Raw genomic sequence first — 17602 nt, forward strand, 5'->3', positions numbered from 1 at the left:
CTTATTACGTGTTATACTCCTCTTATCAGATACTAGATTCCCTTATACTTACCTTTGCAGTAGACTTATCTCAGTGCTGGTATAATACTCAAGTATTTCATGACTAAAGCAATTATTTAGGTCTCCTCCGTATTTAAAATCTACTTCCGTATTTAAAATTCTATTCTTTTCACCTGGAACTTTATCTTTAACCAGGCCCTCCAAGTCAAAAGACTAATTAGAGTGCCTATGAAGTCATTATATATGAAGATTATAAAAGCAAAGGGCAAGAAAATTGTCATCCCATTTTAGAAAATGCCCTAGCTGGGATCTGGGAACCAACTCACCACTTTCTACTTATAGTTGATGAATCAGTTTTCCAACAGCTTGCTCACTAACGCTATAGAGAGAAACAAAGAATACACAAATAAAAAAACCAAAGATATTGTCCTTTGGATTAGGGGAAGACATTTAGAAACCAGAATATACCTTTTATCTCATATACTAGTACTTCAGTATCTCCAACACTGATGATATGAAATCATCTCAATTATGAAATTAGATCAAAGATAGATTGCTATTTTCCCTTATTTTATTTTTCACAAGTAACCCAATAGAAACCCTACAATTCTACAGCCAGCTGAGAAGCAATCATTTTTATGATGGCTTGCTTTTTAACAGTTACATTATTTGGAATAACTCAGCTGCTACTAGGATTTCACCAATACAGAAATTTAAAACGTATACGAACCACTGGAGTCACTTTGGAAGCAGGCAGCTGGAGCTTTTTATATGTTTCAAAATTTAAACTGAAGATAATTTCTTTTCATGGGAGAGTTTCAAAAGTATTAAGCACCCCAGATGTATTCATAACCACTTGAGACTTCTAACAGGTGGTGGTGTGAAATCAAATTCCTAATGTGAATTTGCTTTTCTGTAGACCAAACATTCTCAAAAATAACATAGCACTAAGGGGATGAAAATTGGTACAGGAGAGGCAAGGGAACAAAGAGAAGATCACCCTTTTAATGCATAAATCACAGATGTACATACAATACATGAACACTGTATTTGTGACATTAAAGTATCATGTGGGAGATTAGGGGGAAAAAAGTCTAAAAATACTCAAGGGTGTAACAATGAAATAAGGTTGAGAAACCAACCTAGACTGAATGTAGTGATAGAATTAACCTTTCTCAGAAAAAAATACGATCATTAGTGCTAACTACCCTGGCCAAGGAATTATCACAGATCAGACAGTTTACGGTTTATCTTAAGACATTACACTTCAGTATACAGTTGAGAAAAGGCTTGTTAGAAGGCTAGATTACTTCTATAAAGTGTTTAAAAATTATAATGCATTTTAAAATAGCAATATCTAAGATATTTACCTTCTGCTCTTAAAAACATGCCCAACTTTGAGCACTCTAGAGTTCCCATTTTAGATTAGACTTGATGAATTTTGCTTTACTTTATAGAAAAATAAAAGAGCTGAAGTTAATAAACCAATAGTGGAGACAAAATGAAACACTAAAAATAATCCAGAAGAATGTAGGAAAAAAAGAGCAAGTAACAAATGGGACAAATAGAAAACAAATAGCGAGATAGTAGATTCATTTTTTAAAAACTTTTTTTAATTTAGTAAGCCTATGCCCAACGTGGGGCCTGAACTCATGAACTCAAGATCAGGAGTCCCATGCTCTAACAATTGAGTCAGCCAGGGACCCTGAGATAGATTTAAACCCAATTTAGCAATCCTACTTCTCAGTATTTACTCAAATGAAATCAAACATGTCCACACAAAAACTTGTAAGCAAGGTTGTAAACATTTTATAAGTTTAACTAAGTTATATAAAACCCAAATATCCATCGAGTGGTGAATACATGAATGAAGTATATACACACAGTAAAATACAGCAAAAAAAGGGGGGTGAGTGGGATGGATTTATAGGAAGCTTGCCTTAGAGTAGGGTATCTTAAAAACAGAACAAGTTCCTGAATAAATGGACAAAAGAATAAATGAATGGGAAAATGAACAAATGAATAAAAATCTATGATCAAGGACTGTCTTCCTTCAGTATTTTCGGCATTTGAAGGAAAAGCAGTTTACAGCGTATACGTAACCTCCTGGACCTCGGTTTCTCCCATCGTATCATAGAGCAAGCAACTGCTACTTTTCTGGGCCCTTGAGAAGATGAAGAAAGAAGTGAATAAAAGATTTAGTATCGTTGGTCCATAATCATAGAAACCTAGAGTATGTGTAAAGCTATGATGCATGTGTTCAGGGATGTGGGCAGCTAAATCCTGGAAATTCAGGCAGAATGGCTTATTTTATTTTATTCTGCAGCCTGGTTCTGTCTGGTAGCATTATAATCAATTTCTAAAAGAGGAAAGAGACTCCAGCATTCTCCACACGATCCATTTTCCCACGGGTAGAGCTATTCTGTGCTTGTATAGACAACTTCCGCATTTCCCCCAACTCTTCTAATGTGGTTGTTAGATGTGACCATAGGATTACGTTTATATTGAAAGTGTTCCTAGCGACTTTGCTAGTTCCTTTTGGCTTCTACTCAAACTTAACAGAGATTATTAGAATTAGTATTTGTGATTTCACTGTTTTAAATATTTATAGATGCTTAATTCTTAGATACTTCTGACACTGCTACAGACTTATACCCCAAGTATAAACATTCCTTTGAGAGTTTTTATTTTGTTCTGATAGTAAAAACTGTTAGAGGCATATGACTTACACCTGATTTCTAAATGAGATATCCTCTAGCAATCGAAATATCTGATGTGGTTGTTATTATTCCACTGCAAAGTACACTTTACCCCAGGGAATGTGCTCTAAGAGAAAATTAAAACCTAGCCTCCCACATCAAAGCCCATTAAGTCATTAGGTGGCTCTTCAGTATGTGAGCTTCATTTTCTTGCTGGGCTGCAGGGCGCTAGGAACCCTCCCAGAGACATTAACAAGTGCCTCCTCCAAGCAGATTTATCCAGGAATCACAAAATTTAGACCTGAGATGGACCTTGGGCTTCCTCAATCTGCAGAAGAGGAAACTGAGTACAGAAGACATTAAATAGTTTTTCCAGGATCTACAGCTGGTTACAAGAAAAGGAAAAAACCCCAAATCCCCACAGCATTCTGAAATCACATAGCCCAAGTGGTCCGGAAGGTGGGGCGAATTATTCTAGACTAATGTGATTTGGATGGTGGAATTAGAATACCATCCAGGTTGATGACTGCTTCAGATGAAAAAATCCCAATTCTTCAGGGGCATCTGGCTGGCTCAATGGGTAGAGTGTGAAACTCTTGATCTCAGGGTTTGAAGACCGAGTCCCACGTTGGGTACAGAAATTACTTAAAGATAAATAAAAAAACCAAAACCAAAACCAAAAACACATGCGCAATTTTGGGCAATCTAGAGTTCCCATTTTATTTATTTTTTTAAAGATTTATTTATTTGAGAGAGCAAGAGCAGAGTGGGAGGGGCAGAGGGAGAGGGTACACAACCTCCAGCAGTGTCCGTGGGCGGAGCCCCACACGGGGCTCGATCTCACGACCCTGAGATCATGACCTGGGACAAAACCAAGAGTCAGATGCGTAACCAACTGCCCCATTCAGGGTGCCCCCTTTCTTATTTTTTATTTCTTTTTAAAAGATTTTATTTATTTATTTTTGACAGAGAGAGAGACAGCGAGAGCAGGAACACAAGCAGGGGGAATGGGAGAGGGAGAAGCAGGCTTCCCGCCGAGCAGGGAGCCCGATGCGGGGCTCGGTCTCAGGACTCTGGGATCATGACCTGAGCCACCCAGGCATCCCTATTTCATTTATTTTTTAAGTAGGCTCCATGCCCAGTGGGGAGCCCAATGCGCAGCTTGAACTCACAACCCTGAGATCAAGACCTAAGCTGAGATGAAGAGTCAGGTGCTTAACCGACTGAACCACCCAAGTGCTCCTAGAGTTCGTATTTTTAGGTTAGACTTGATGTATTCTGTTTTACTTTTGTCCTACGAGTTCCAAAACAATGCTCTAAAGTAATAATTGAGTCCTTCCATATTAACAATATATACATGGTTAACCACTTATTTACTTATAAAAATCTTATTTATCATTGTTGAACACTTGATTGTAATCAATTCTCTATCAGAATAATAGGGGAAGTTTTAAGTATAAATTATTCCAAATCTCAAATGTTACAATGAAAATACAAAATAGGGAGCAATGATCTCTTATTAGAATACAAATAATTACTCTTTCAATTAACATTAGTGATTATTTCTTTTTACTCCTTACTAAAAACATCTTTAGAATAAAATAACTATCCTTTGTGCAAACTTACTGACAAAGATGTACAAATAGGTAAGAAAGCATGCCTGAGTTTCCTTTTTTCTTAATATAATATTGTCCTCGGCCTGCTTTTCAATGGAGGTAGAAGATGAGCACAAGTTAAATAGACTGAAGGGGAAATATAACTGGAAAAGAGAAGGAAAGATAAAATCCTAACTCTATCTAGAGTATTCAAATTTTAGGAACTGAGATGCCAAGAGTCTGCCTTCTATTCTTCCTGTTTATGGAGAAGGAAAGCTAAAGACAGAGGTGCCTGATGAAGAAAGCAAGAGACATCAAACCCCCTGACCTGAAAATATCTCCTTTACATATTCTAATAATTTCCCAGAAGTTTCTGAATTATTACTTAAAAATGTAAGCAATTCTTGGGAAGACTTAACATACAGTGCCTTATATTACTAGATCTACAAATAACGAAGTTTCTGTCTATAAGGAAGTTATCTAAACGGACCCAGAAGATACATATGCAAATAACTATAATACAAAGCAAAGATGGTAAGATAATAGGACTTACTTTATGGGAGGAGAGGGACTTGAGAAAGTATTACCAACTTGGGAAAAATTATGAATGTTACAAAGAAGAGGTGAGTCTTGAAGGATGTTTGGGGAATCCCCAAAAAGCTGATGAAAAGTATACATGGAGAACATGTTTGGGGGACGTGCCCAGTTTGGAGAAAGCACAATGTATATGATGGAGAACAGCTGGAGATACAACTGAAAAGACAGAATGGGTAAGGATCCAAAAAAGCTGTAAATGTCATCAATGACATATTTTTATGAATAAAGAGGATATAAAGACAGTCTGATTAATAGAAAACAGAGTAACAATCTGACTAAATGACATATTCAGTAAGCAAAAAAGAAATGTTATGATCACAGTTGCACTTCATTTACTAAATATTTATAATGTCTTAGCTACGTAAAGGTGAATAGGATCAGTGGCTCTTGACCTTTCAGGTGTGTCAATCTGATTCTGTTTGCCTTCAAATCTCTTCTTCCTCTCTCTTTTGCTCTGAGCTGTGTGATAGGAAACCTGACCCCACACAGGCAATGTTTCCTAGGCTCCATGTCAGCTGGCTTCTGGCTGTGTTCAAACAATGGGAAGCACTGGGGGGGGGGGGGGGGCGGGGGGGCACTTGGAAGAAGCCATGTAGTTTTCCTCCCATCTCTTCTTTGCTTTAGTAGATTCTCCTCTGTGACTACCGCTCCCTCACCAGAAAAGTCTACTTTCCATCTTCAGCAAGAGAACCGGGTCTCTGGACTGCTTCATCTCTCCTAGTCCTCGTCCTTCTGATTATCACAGTGGCTTCCTGCCGTTGCCGCTGTACAAACTGGCTCACATAAGCTGCTTGTCTTCTTAGTTTTTCTATCACCAGTGTAACCAATTCCCTCATTAGATCCCTCCATGTTAAATACTCAGATTGGTTTCAGTTTTCCTGAATGGATTCTGACTCACACAGAAAGAACAAACCTATTTAGAAATCCAAAAAATGTTCTGGCCCCTTCACTCATAAAAATGCCCCACCTGACGTAAACCTTTACAGTTTTGGGGGCTTCCAAGAACTTTCAAAGCCTGTCTTATTAATCCCAGATCAAGAAAAATGAGGACAAAAGTTAAGTTTCAGTTTGAGAAGATGAAGTCCTACAGGTGGATGATGGTGATGGTTACAGAACAATGTGAATGTACTCAATGCCAAAGTGTACACTTAAAAATGGCTAAAATGTTGCATATATTTATGTCATGTATATTTCACTAAAGTAAGTAAACACAAGCAAAGCTAAAACATGGTTAAGTAAGGGTTTCACAGAAGTGATGTACAAGGCTGCTGAAGCACTTAAGGAGACATTTATAGTTACACCTGCTAGGAAAGGTGTCAGAGACCGTGGCTTCCACTTGGAGAAACTCCCAAGTAGTTGGCATGCCTGCAGCACAGGGCAGACACTGAAAAGCTGAGATCAAGCAGGAGGGGCAGGCAGGGTGAGTTTCAGAGTAGCCTGTACAACACACTGAGAAAACCGAAGTGGTGTCCCAAAAGTAATAAGCAACACTTTGCTGTATTTTGGCCTGTGTAATATTTACGGAGGTTCCAGCAAGACAACTGCTGGACATCGCTGAGGAGCAAGGGCTGGTTACGTGTAGTGACGTTCAAGTCAGTACGGTACGTTGAAGAATGAAAGGCAGGCGGGAAGTAGAGTTCAGTCTTTGATTTGTAAAAGGGTGACACAGAGCATTAAATAGAATTAGACAGAATGTGTGGTGAGGTCTAGGTAAAGTATTTTGGGGTTTGTGTGTGGGAGGGGCACATGCCTGAGGGTAAAGAAACCTAATTATGGGAACTCTAAGGGGAACTACTTCTCTATTCTTAGCATTTAACAGTGTCTGATACTAAGCACCCAAAGATTTCTTTAAAGAATATTATGAAGAAAAGGAGTCAACAAAAAGAGAGGTGAAGATAAGGAGGGGGTACTGAAAGAAGAATCATGACAAAATAATGACACTGGTACAATTTTAAGCCTCTAAGTTTTGGAATTATACATCTCTGTGTGCTGATATGAGCTTCAAGACATAATATTAGAGTAAGAATGAGTGTGGGGAGACTTTTTTTTTTGTATCATGTATTCTTTTGCACAACTTGTAATTTTGATAACTGCACAATTTTTTCTTTTAGAATACGTGTAGTATGAATGCTTTAGGCAGATTTTTCTTAACAGTAAATATCAACAGCATGACTATATCAGAAACGATGACAGAAGTCCTAAAGAAGGCACAAGGGAGGGGCATATTAAGTAGGATTGGTGGCAATTAAAATGGAATGTGAATGACAAAGAATTTTTAGGGTAAGAAACAATGAATTTGGAATTTTTATCCATTAAAAAAAGTAGGAGTCAAGCAGAGCAGCTGGTTTGTGGAGAATACAATTTGGTGTGAATTATTCCAGGTAGAAAACCATATTGCTTTAAGATCAGTTGTTATTAACCGGGGATGATTTTACCCTCCAGGGAACATACTGACAATACCTGGAGACATTCCTTTTACTGTCATAAGTGGGGGGGAGTGGGGTCTTATTGGCATCTAATGGATAGATGCCAGGGATGCTGCTAAACATCTCACAATGCACAGGACAGCTCCCCATAATAAATAATTACCTGGCCCCAAATGTCAATAGGGCCAGGGTGAGAAACCCTATTAAAAACTATAGTTACTGAAACTGGAGTGGATTACCAAATTGCTAAAACCCAAAAATCCTTAAACTATATGCCAGGAGGAAAAAATAAAGTACGCCAATGTTATCTTGAACGGTGTTGAAGTCACTTTAAATGGGTTTCCATATAATCCCAGTAAATGTAACAATTACAAGACAGCCAGCTTTTTTTCACAGATATAGACGGAGAATAACTATTGATAATTCAGTTCTGATAAAGCAGGCAAAAGATTAACATGAACAAAATGTTAATTAAAACTTAAGTCATTAGTTTCTCCAAAAAGGGCCGTGCAACCCTTACCCTCTCCTGTTTCCTGCAAAATGTGCTCACCAAAAGCCCCGAGCACAAAGGCCAGTTTTCCGGTAAGCCTGGGTATTTAAAAAGTAAGACAAATGGGATTTTCCTAACAACAGGGTAAGGACAGTAACTCCTGCGGACACTAAGGAAGTTTCATCACAGGTATCTACCATTTCCTTTCAGGGGTGTCGGGTGCGAGGTCCGCGCTCCCGAGGGCTCTCGCTCCCCGCAGCACGACCCTCTCGATTCTGCCCGGGGACACACACCCACAAAACCCGTTCCCCCACACGGGCAGTACTCCCTGACGACAGGCCCGTGACACTAACCGTCCTCAAATGGAGGAAAAACGAACCAGTAGGACGAGCACACGTTCAACTGGAAGGCATTTTCCTCTGTGAAATTTCTGGCCGGTCGACAGATGAGGAATGGCTGCAGTTTTACAACCTGCAGATGGCATTTCAGACCCCCTACGCTGGACTACTCACTGCGGGGAGGGAGGGCGAGGGGTGGGCAGGGAAGATCACCCCGTTCGCCCCGAATTCGTCGTTGTCGGGGCGAGTTACGAGAAGGACGTCGCGAAGGTCTCTCTACGAGACCGGCCGGCTCGGGGACGTCCTCGTGCTCCCCAATCTGGTCCCAGCTCTGACAAGTCTCCTTCCGGGGGTCCCGACCAGGCGTGCAGGCCTGGCTCCCCTCCGAACCCGGGCCTCAGGTGTTCCGCCCCGCGCTTCTCCTCGGCCCTCCCCTCGCCACGCAGCCTCCGGGGAGCGCAGCACCCGCACACAAAGAGGCTTACGCTGCCCGAGCGCCCGGCTCAAGGGGAACCGCCGCAGGTCTCGACCTGCAGGCGGGGAGGCAGAACCCCAGAACTTCCCCACCCCGGGAAGAACCTTTGCCCCAAAGGTCGTTCCGTCCTGCTCAGCCGGGTCCGCTACCCGTCCCTCCCGCGCCCGCGCTTACCCAGTACTAGTCGCGCTATGTCCGACGGTAACAACATGACCGAAGCCGCAGCAGGAACCGCCACAGGAGACGAGATTCAGGTAAAAGCCAACACAGCGACAGCTCCTGCGCCGCATCTCCCGGTTCCAGTGGCGGCACTGAACCCGCGGCAATTTGTCCCGCCTCTTTCGCCCCGCGTCCGCCAATCGCTTCCGCCGGAGAAAGAAAGGCGCCGAAATGAAACCCGCCTCCGTTCCCCTCGGAACTGTCGTCACTTCCGTCCTCCTATTCTGAGGGGTGGGGCTGAAGGTGGCGAGGAGGTGGGACGCAGGCGCAGCGGCCGGAGCCAGGGGGCGGGCAGCGAGCGCAAGGACGCACGCCATTGGCGGGTAACGCGCAGGAGCGTTTGCTCAGAAGAGCCGAATGTTTTGAGGCGAGCGAGCGCAAGGACGCAGAGCGTGCGGGGGTCGGCGCGCATGAGCTGATGGTACCCGCTTCCGGGTGACCCTCACTTCGTCTTCGGGAGATCCGGGCTGCGCGGTCACGCCGCCTTTGAACCGGAAGCGGGAATAGTGGGTGTCCACCTGGCTGGAGCCGCTGGGGCCGCGGGGGGAAAGTGAGTGGAGCCGGGGTTTAGGCTGCAGCCGCCGCCGCTTTAGGAAATTCCACTTTGGCTGTGCGAGTGCACCGTTAGGGGTGTGGAAAGCGGGCGGTGGCTTCTGCGTCGGGGACTGCAGGGGTGTCCGAGCCGCTCTGCGCCGGCCCCCCCGACGACCGGTCTCGCCCGCTGCTCTGGCGCGGACCTTCCCCGCACGCTGCACCGCCTCTCTCCCGCCCTCTCTCCGGGCCCCTAGCGGACTTAGCCTCGAACCTTCTTCCAGATGCCCCGTTGCACGCTCCGGCGCGTCCCCTTTCCCTGCCACTTTACGGCCCCGATTTAACTAGATGACTAACCATGTTTTCCCCCCTTTCGTTGCTTAGTTTTAACCCACGAGCATCTCCTGAGGCTTAAACTAGAGTGGCGTGGTTAAGAGCACGGACTCAGGAATTTCGTTGCTGGACTTGGAATTTTGGCACACGTGGGTGCCCGCGCTGCCCTGTCTCCCTTGAGAGAATCCTTGCCCGTGGTGAGCCCTCAAGAGCAATCGCTGCTGTTTTTACCAGGTACCGAGAAGTAAAAGGACTCTCAGAGCTCAGGGTGATCGTTGAGGGAGAACCGTGATCGTAGAGGAGCTAATGAGGTTCTGCGAGGAGACCTCGAGTTGTTCAGTTGCCCCCAGAGGAGGATGGTGGGGGCCCTCCACACAGGAGGAGAAATGCGTGTAAAGACACAAAGCGTGGAAGCTTTCAGAAGCTCAAGAGTGAGGTCTGGCGTTGAACGAAATAAATGTGGGCATTTTCAGCATGTCGAGGTCTTAGGGATGGATGAGATCACACTGGGAGAACATCGGGTGGAAAGTAGGGAGACAGAGATAGTCTTTTTTTTTTTTTTAAGATTTTATTTATTTATTTGACAGACACAGCGAGAGAGAGAAGAAGCAGGGGGAGTGGGAGAGGGAGAAGCGGCTTCCCGCGGAGCGGGGAGCCCGATGCGGGGCTCGATCCCAGGACCCTGGGCTCATAACCTGAGCCGAAGGCAGACACTTAACGACTGAGCCACCCAGGCGCCCTGACAGAGATAGTCTTGCAGGTGTGGGTGAAAGAGAAACCATCAAGAGAGACTTAGGAAACGAAGGGAAGAATGGTGATTCGTGACATTTATTGATCATTTGTTGTGTTCTAGGCAGTGTGGCAAATCCGTACATGAATCTTTCACAGTAACTTTGAAGGAAGTTCTAGTATTGTTTTTCATTTTATCGTTGACAGATCTGAGGTTTAGAGAGATTAGCTAATGTGTCCAAGGTTATACATCCTGTAAGGGGAGGGGCAGGGGCAGGATTTGAAACGGTGCAATCTAACAACAGAGCCCACACTATTACTCCAGAAAAGAATGGCATGCCAAGGGCAGAATTAGATGCAGGAAATGCGATGGAAGCATCATTGTCAAATTATGCAAAGCAATCAATTTGATTGAAATCTAAAAAGGAAGGTTGGACTTGCCACTTAAGAGACTGTTGTTCAGGAAGTATGTATGGTTTCAGTTGCATGTTGGTAGGGGGCTTAGTTCTGGGTTAATATATCAATTGAATTCAACTTTATCTGTTTACTCTTTTACTCTGACTACTCTGTAGTCTCTTCGGTTTTTTCAATTCCTTCAACACACCATGAACTTTTCCATCTTAGGACCTTTGGGTGGTACTAGTCTCCTTCCCTAAAATATTGGTCCTCTAGCTCTTTCTCTGATTGGCGCCAATTCACACCTTGGCTTTGTTGTAACCTCTGCTGAGATGTGTTCCCTGGAAGTTTAGCAAAAGCGATCCTCTTCATTGTTATTGTGGATTTGCCTCCTTTGAGTCATATATCATACTTTGGAATTAGGCACTGATTTTTCAGTGTACTTGTGTATTGTCACTCTCCCCCACCATTTATGACTCCAGAAGGGAAGGAGTTGTGTCTGTTTAATTCATTATGTCTAGCTATCCCTGACATAGTACCTCAAACAAGTAGTGGCCCTGTAAATATTCTTGCATATATCAGTGAAAGAACGTTTCCTGACTGGTTTGTTTTCTTCAAAGTAATCAATCTTTGAGAAACGGAAGAGAGGAACACAGAAGGAGACAAATAGAAAAACCACAGCTTTAGAAGAAAAAAGGATGTTTGACACATCTTTCTGAAGTGTCACATGGTCAGTAAACCTGCATTTTTTTTTAACGTTATAAATAACATCTTCAGTATACTTAGAAATAAACATGCCTACGTTTATGGTTCTTTGGATATGGATATTGTTAAGGTGTTTTCATTGTTTACAATCCCAGTTTTATTTTCCTTACTGACTCAATCAAGAGGGTTTTAAACCAAGATTGACTATGAAGGGGAAAGAGTCCTAGATAAAACCATAAGGAATGGAAAATAAAAATAATAGCCCTTTTCCTCAAGAAGTTTACAATCAAATGAAAAAGACCTTTGGGTAAATAACCTATAATCTACAGCAAAGTAAAGGATGTTGTAATAGGGATAAAAGAGTCACAACAACCAATGAATAAAGATAGAGAAGCGAATTAGAGCTACCTACCAACGAAATAGGTAGGCTTGTTAGGTAGTGTGCTCTCACTGAGTGTTTAAAATGAGTGTTTAAATAATTTTGTAGGAGGGATTTCTTCCTTTATAGAAAGATTAGATGTGGTCTCTCAGTTCCAGTTTTACGACTGTGAGTTAAACAACAGCAAAGATACATACTTGATCTTTAAAGAATGAGTGGAGTTTATATGAATGGATGGGAAAAGGACTCCCCTTTTTCCTCTTGAGATATGTCAAAGACAAAAAAAAGTACGTTTTTTTGTTTGTAAACATTTATAGTCTAACAAAAAGGAAACTTCTTTGTAACAAGAGTCAGAAATAACGACACAAAATGCTTTTTTTATGTGAATTTTTTTTTTAATGGTTATCAAAGGAAGGTTTGATATGTCCGAAAACATAAGAGGAGGAGGGCTACCGCAGTGGCATTAAGGCACAGTAAAACGTAGTTTATTTTTGGTACTGTAGTATTTGATTCCCTTTTAAAACAGGAGCAGAGGGGCGCCTGGGTGGCTCAGTTGTTAAGCGTCTGCCCTTGGCTCAGGTCATGATCCTGGGGTCCTGGGATCGAGCCCCGCATCGGGCTCCTTGCTCGGCGGGAAGCCTGCTTCTCCCTCTCCCACTCCCCCCTGCTTGTGTTCCCTCTCTCGCTGTGTCTCTCTCTGTCAAATAAATAAATAAAATCTTTAAAAAAACAAACACAGGAGCATAATTGTCCTTGTATTTTTATGTTTTAAATGAGAACCATAAAGCCAGTTGAGACTTAAGTGCTAGGCAAGGCTTACTGGCTCTGATAACCTCCTACATAGCAATTCCAAAGCATAAGCAATTGCAGCTTTTGGCTCAGCAAATGACATATCTTGTCACTCCATGTAAGAGTTAAATAGTTAAGAGTTAAATAGTTAAGCTGGTCAGTGTTAAATCCTTAAATGCTCTTTTTTTTTTTTTTTTAAGATTTTTAAATTTATTTATTTTAGAGAGTGCGCATGCACTCGGGGTGGGGGGTGGGGAGGAGGAGGGAGAGAGAAGGAATCTGAAATAGACTGCGCTGAGCATGGAGCTCGTCATCGCGGAGACTTGATCTCACCACTGCGAGTTCATGACCTGAGCGGAAACGAAGAGTCAGACGTGCTTAGCTGACTGAGACCCAGGCACTCCTTTCTTTTCCATATTCTTTTTTTTTTAAGATTTTATTTATTTATTTGACAGAGAGAGAGAGGGAACCCAAGTAGGCGGAGTGGAAGAGGGAGAAGCAGGCTTCCCACAGAGCAGGGAGCCTGAGGCAGGGCTCTATCCCAGGACCCTGGGATCATGACCCAAGCCGGAGGCAGATGCTTAATGACTGAGCCACCCAGGCACCCCTCTTTTCCTTATTCTTGATCTGGCTGTCTCCTGTTGATCTTTTACATTTTAATTTAATTATCATGTTTCTTAGAAAAGGTCTCAGAACAATAAAGTATATGTTTTCTATTTTTATCCTGCTATTGCACATAAGTACCCATTTGCATGTTGGGGCTTTGTTTTGATATACTCTAAGAAAATCTCACTTGAATGTGGAAACGTTAAGAAAAATCATTGTATGTTTGATCATAATGTTCCTCTAATTGTACAGTTTGATCTGACTATATATTAATACCACAATTTGAAATAATTTTGCATTTGTGTGTTTTTTTTACAGTGATGTGCTTTCTGAAATTCTGAACCATGAGTTTAGCACTTAATGATCTGCTTATTTGCTGCCGTCAACTAGAACATGATAGAGCTGCAGAACGAAGGGTAGTAAATTACTGAAATTTAATCTTTTCTTGAAATGAGTGTGTGATTGGCAACCCATTACTGTGTTCTTTTTCATTTTCAGAAAGAAGTTGAGAAATTTAAGCGCCTGATTCGGGATCCTGAAACTGTTCAACATTTAGATCGACATTCAGATTCCAAACAAAGCAAATACTTGAATTGGGATGCTGTTTTTAGGTATTCCATTCTTGTTTTCTTTTTTTTTTTTTTTTAGATTTTATTTATTTATTTGAGAGAGATAGAGAGCACAAGTAGGCAGAGTGGCAGGCAGAGGGAGAGGGAGAAGCAGGCTCTCCGCCGAGCAGGGAGCCTGATGCGGGGCTCGATCCCAGGACCCTGGGATCATGACTTGAGCCGAAGGCAGGCAGACGCTCAACCGACTGAGGTACCCAGGCGCCCCCCATTCTCGTTTTTTTTTTTTTTTTTTTACTGTCTTTATTTTTCTCTTTGTTTTTATTTGTTGTGATATTTTTGTGTATGTTGGTCTTATTTATCTTTGCTTCCTGTATACTATTGTGCCTTGCATATAAAGTTGGTGCTTAATATTTATCTGAAACATGATTTTTTAAAGGATGTTCATATAGAAAAAGTTAAAGTTTTTAAGCCATTTTTCAATAAAAGTTCTCAGATCTCACTCAAGATTAGAGATAATTCCTTTCATATTTGTTCATTCAGGAGTTTATTTAAAAAAAGACTATTTCAAATTCGAGAATAAAATTAAGTTATAAATGCTTTATTATTGCTTTTATATCTTTAAATATTCCTCTGAGTAACTGCTACATACTAAATTATAATTAAGAAAACAATTACAAAATAATTTCTATAGGAATGCAGTTAAAAAAATCAGGCGTTGGAAAGACAATTGATTGCTGGACTGGAATGCCAAACAGAATTGATGCTTTTTTACATTAAGATATAATTTTCAACTCTGAAGTCCATTTGTAACTAGAAATGGGTTGTAAAACTTAGGAAAAATGAATAAAATATTTTAAACTAATGTAGAATACTGGGAAGCTTGAAATACCATTTTCAGTCAAGGGGGAAGTATATTCATTTATTCTTAAGTGTTTAGAACTTTTATTTTTACCACTTACTTGGTACTGGATGGACTTACAGATTTCAGTGCAGATAACATAAAAAATGCATGCTTCTTTTTCTCTGGTTACTTAATTTCAAATACCACAAAAATAGTTGCTATCTAAAGGTGAGTATTATTTTGCATAAGCTGATCAGGTAGGTCCAGTAGGCACCTGGCACTTCCAGCTAATCATGAATATCTTCTAGGCAGGCTTCATTCAAAGGCTAGAAACATTGCCAACTACCTGGGAAAGGGTTGGGTTGTGTACAGAATAACAAGAGAGAACTGAGAGCCCTAATAGCATTGTAAGCTTTTAATAATAAAATGAGAAAACAAGCAGTAAAGCAACCAAAAATCATGGAGGTTACAGTCTAGAACTTTGCAGAACAGACTTTAAATTGGTATTGGGGGGCTGAGGCCTTGAAAGAGGAAATTATTTTATTTAGCTGGTACATTGATTGCAGCATTGTGGCTTGAGAGATTATCTTTGTGGTGGCATAAAGGACTTTTCAAACTGTTGTAATAATTTAAGCATTTAAAAAGTTTCTGAAATTCTAGTTTGTTTTCTTGAAGGTTTTTGCAGAAATATGTTCAGAAAGAAACAGAATGTCTGCGAACAGCGAAACCAAGTGTATCAGCCTCAACACAAGCCACTAGGCAGAAAAAGATGCAAGAAATCAGTAGTTTGGTCAAGTACTTCATCAAATGTGCAAATAAAAGTAAGTGCTATTGTTTATTATAAATAGCTGGTTTAAAAGGTTATTGTTGCACAAGTTTTGTCGGAATATGGTGAGGTAAAAGTTGGGTGCTAACTCTAATTTCTAGTGCATATAATGGTTTTTAATATATGATCGGTTCAAATATTTGGAGGAATTTACGCAAGCATGGAATGATAGTCTCCAGGTTGGAAGGATTAAAAAATTAGTATTCCAACTACGCATTCTTCTTGGATCCCCTCTATTTGTTCCTAGCACTTAGGTAGCCTTAATGATCGAACATACCTTTTAGGCTTTTTTTCCTATCTTTGAATAGCTTTAATAGTGGTGAAACCTGTCTCCTTTGTTACTGCTTCTGTCTTCTGATATAATACAGAAAAATCCTAATAAATTTTTTCAGAATGATATCCTTTGAGATATTTGAAGTTAGCTGTGACATTTCCTCTGAGTTGTTTTTTCTAAACAGACGTACTTCCTTCAGCTCATATGACCTAGTTTTTGTGTCACTCTCTTCTGAATTTTCTTCAGTTTAGTGTAGGACTTAATTATAGCTATATTCTCATTGGTGCAGAGTGGAGCAGGACTTGTATATCTTTTATGCTATACTTTTACTGATTCATTTTGAGATCACATTAGCTTTCTTGGCAGTCAAAACCCACCCTCTTAAGTAACACTATGCCCGCTATTGATTAAAAAAAAAATACCCAGTGGTTTTTTGCTTTTGATGAGCCACATATTTCGTGTTTTGAACTGGGGCGGTGGATATTTTAAAGAGTTGATATTTTTGACCCAAAGTTCAGGATTCCAGTAGGCTTATGTAAAGAAATGGGCTTCATACAACGCTGAAAGCAGGAAGTAGAAGTGTTTGTTTAGGGACTCTTGGGCTCAGACTTTGTTTATTCTTCACACACAAAGATGTGGCTTTGTGATACCAGGTTTAGTTTAAGAATCAGAAAAGCCATTGAATCACTCTGTTGGACGCCTGAAAGTAACATAACACCATATGGTAACTGTACTGGAATTGAAATAAGAAACTTAATGAAATAAAAAGAATCAGAAAAGCCCAGTGTTGGTAAACATTATTAAGTAGAAGGATATAGATGGTTAGTGAATGGTATTTTGGAATGGTGGTATGAGACTTGAGTCTAAAAAGCAATGGTTTAGCAGAAATTTAGTTTTCCAGCTCTGAGGTGCCAGTTTGTGTGGACAGTGGCAAGCTCGTGTCAGGGATTCCGGCATAGACAGAGGAAAGCTACATTGAAATACTCTGCACCTGCTTTTGCCCAGTATGATAGCCCTGCATTTATTAAAATTTGTTCTTTTGGCTGCTAACATTGGGTTCTTAACAGATTTTAATATGTACTTGCAGAGTTATTGAAAGAAAGATACCCAAGCCCATATGTTGCCCACCAGAAAAGTTTGCAGTGTGTGATTTTGCTTTACGGTGAAAAAACCTTCAGTTGCAAAATTAACAGTGGGGATCACATTGGGAAATGTGAAAGTATCACTGTCGGTTTACAGGAATGACTAGATGAAATTATCACTTTAAGATTATTTAAATGGTTGAAAAGTTGGGTTTTTATTTGAGGCTTCTTTCAAGTTTGACTTTGTAACTTAAACATCTTTAATCTCAGAACAAAACCAGAGCATTACTATCATATCCTCTCACTTTATGTTTTTCAAAGAGTTGGGGAGTTGATGGGAATTTAAACACATGTCCAGACTTAGCGTTGGTATTCAAGGTATGATGAAAGAAACAGAGATTCCAAAAAGACAGCTGGGAAGGAAGCAATAAGCAAATATCATTTGTTCTTTTATGTAGGTGTTTGCTCTGCACGAAGCACAGATGGAGCCTAGAGAAGAGAAAACTCAGCTTTGTAAAATGTTAAGTTTTATGAGGTTCCTTAAATTCTCTTTAGCCAAGGTGGTTGTCCTTTGGAGGTGGATTTTCATAGAAAAGAATGTCAGCATAATTCTTGAAACCTTTCTCAAATTTGGCAGAGGAAGGAAATTTGTTGAGATTAAGACCATAGGGAAATATGATTTTATCGTGACATTGATTTATGC

The 17602-nt window shown here is 40.8% G+C and overlaps 2 protein-coding genes across 7 annotated transcripts in view; one reads left to right on the forward strand and one right to left on the reverse strand.

Annotated features, from left to right (window-relative positions):
• LOC116646874 (protein NPAT) overlaps nucleotides 1-8979 on the reverse strand; it is a 58318-nt gene extending 49339 nt beyond the window's left edge. For both annotated transcript variants that reach the window (XM_032427854.1, XM_032427853.1), the window contains exon 1: nucleotides 8795-8979. In XM_032427854.1, coding sequence (XP_032283745.1) covers nucleotides 8795-8831 — 37 coding nt within the window. In that variant the 5' untranslated portion in view covers nucleotides 8832-8979. The remainder of the gene's footprint in view (nucleotides 1-8794) is intronic.
• A 225-nt stretch (nucleotides 8980-9204) lies between these two features.
• ATM (ATM serine/threonine kinase) overlaps nucleotides 9205-17602 on the forward strand; it is a 124475-nt gene continuing 116077 nt past the window's right edge. For 4 of the 5 annotated variants that reach the window (XM_032427692.1, XM_032427694.1, XM_032427697.1 and 1 more), the window contains exons 1-6: nucleotides 9205-9389; nucleotides 9755-9937; nucleotides 11449-11558; nucleotides 13626-13723; nucleotides 13806-13918; nucleotides 15393-15538. In XM_032427692.1, the coding sequence (XP_032283583.1) occupies nucleotides 13652-13723; nucleotides 13806-13918; nucleotides 15393-15538 (331 nt within the window). In that variant the 5' untranslated portion in view covers nucleotides 9205-9389; nucleotides 9755-9937; nucleotides 11449-11558; nucleotides 13626-13651. The remainder of the gene's footprint in view (nucleotides 9390-9754; nucleotides 9938-11448; nucleotides 11559-13625; nucleotides 13724-13805; nucleotides 13919-15392; nucleotides 15539-17602) is intronic. The other variant, XM_032427693.1, reaches the window with a different exon arrangement.

This window comes from Phoca vitulina, unplaced genomic scaffold (genome assembly GCF_004348235.1).
Source record: "Phoca vitulina isolate PV1807 unplaced genomic scaffold, GSC_HSeal_1.0 scaffold38, whole genome shotgun sequence".
Classification (NCBI taxonomy): domain Eukaryota; kingdom Metazoa; phylum Chordata; class Mammalia; order Carnivora; family Phocidae; genus Phoca; species Phoca vitulina.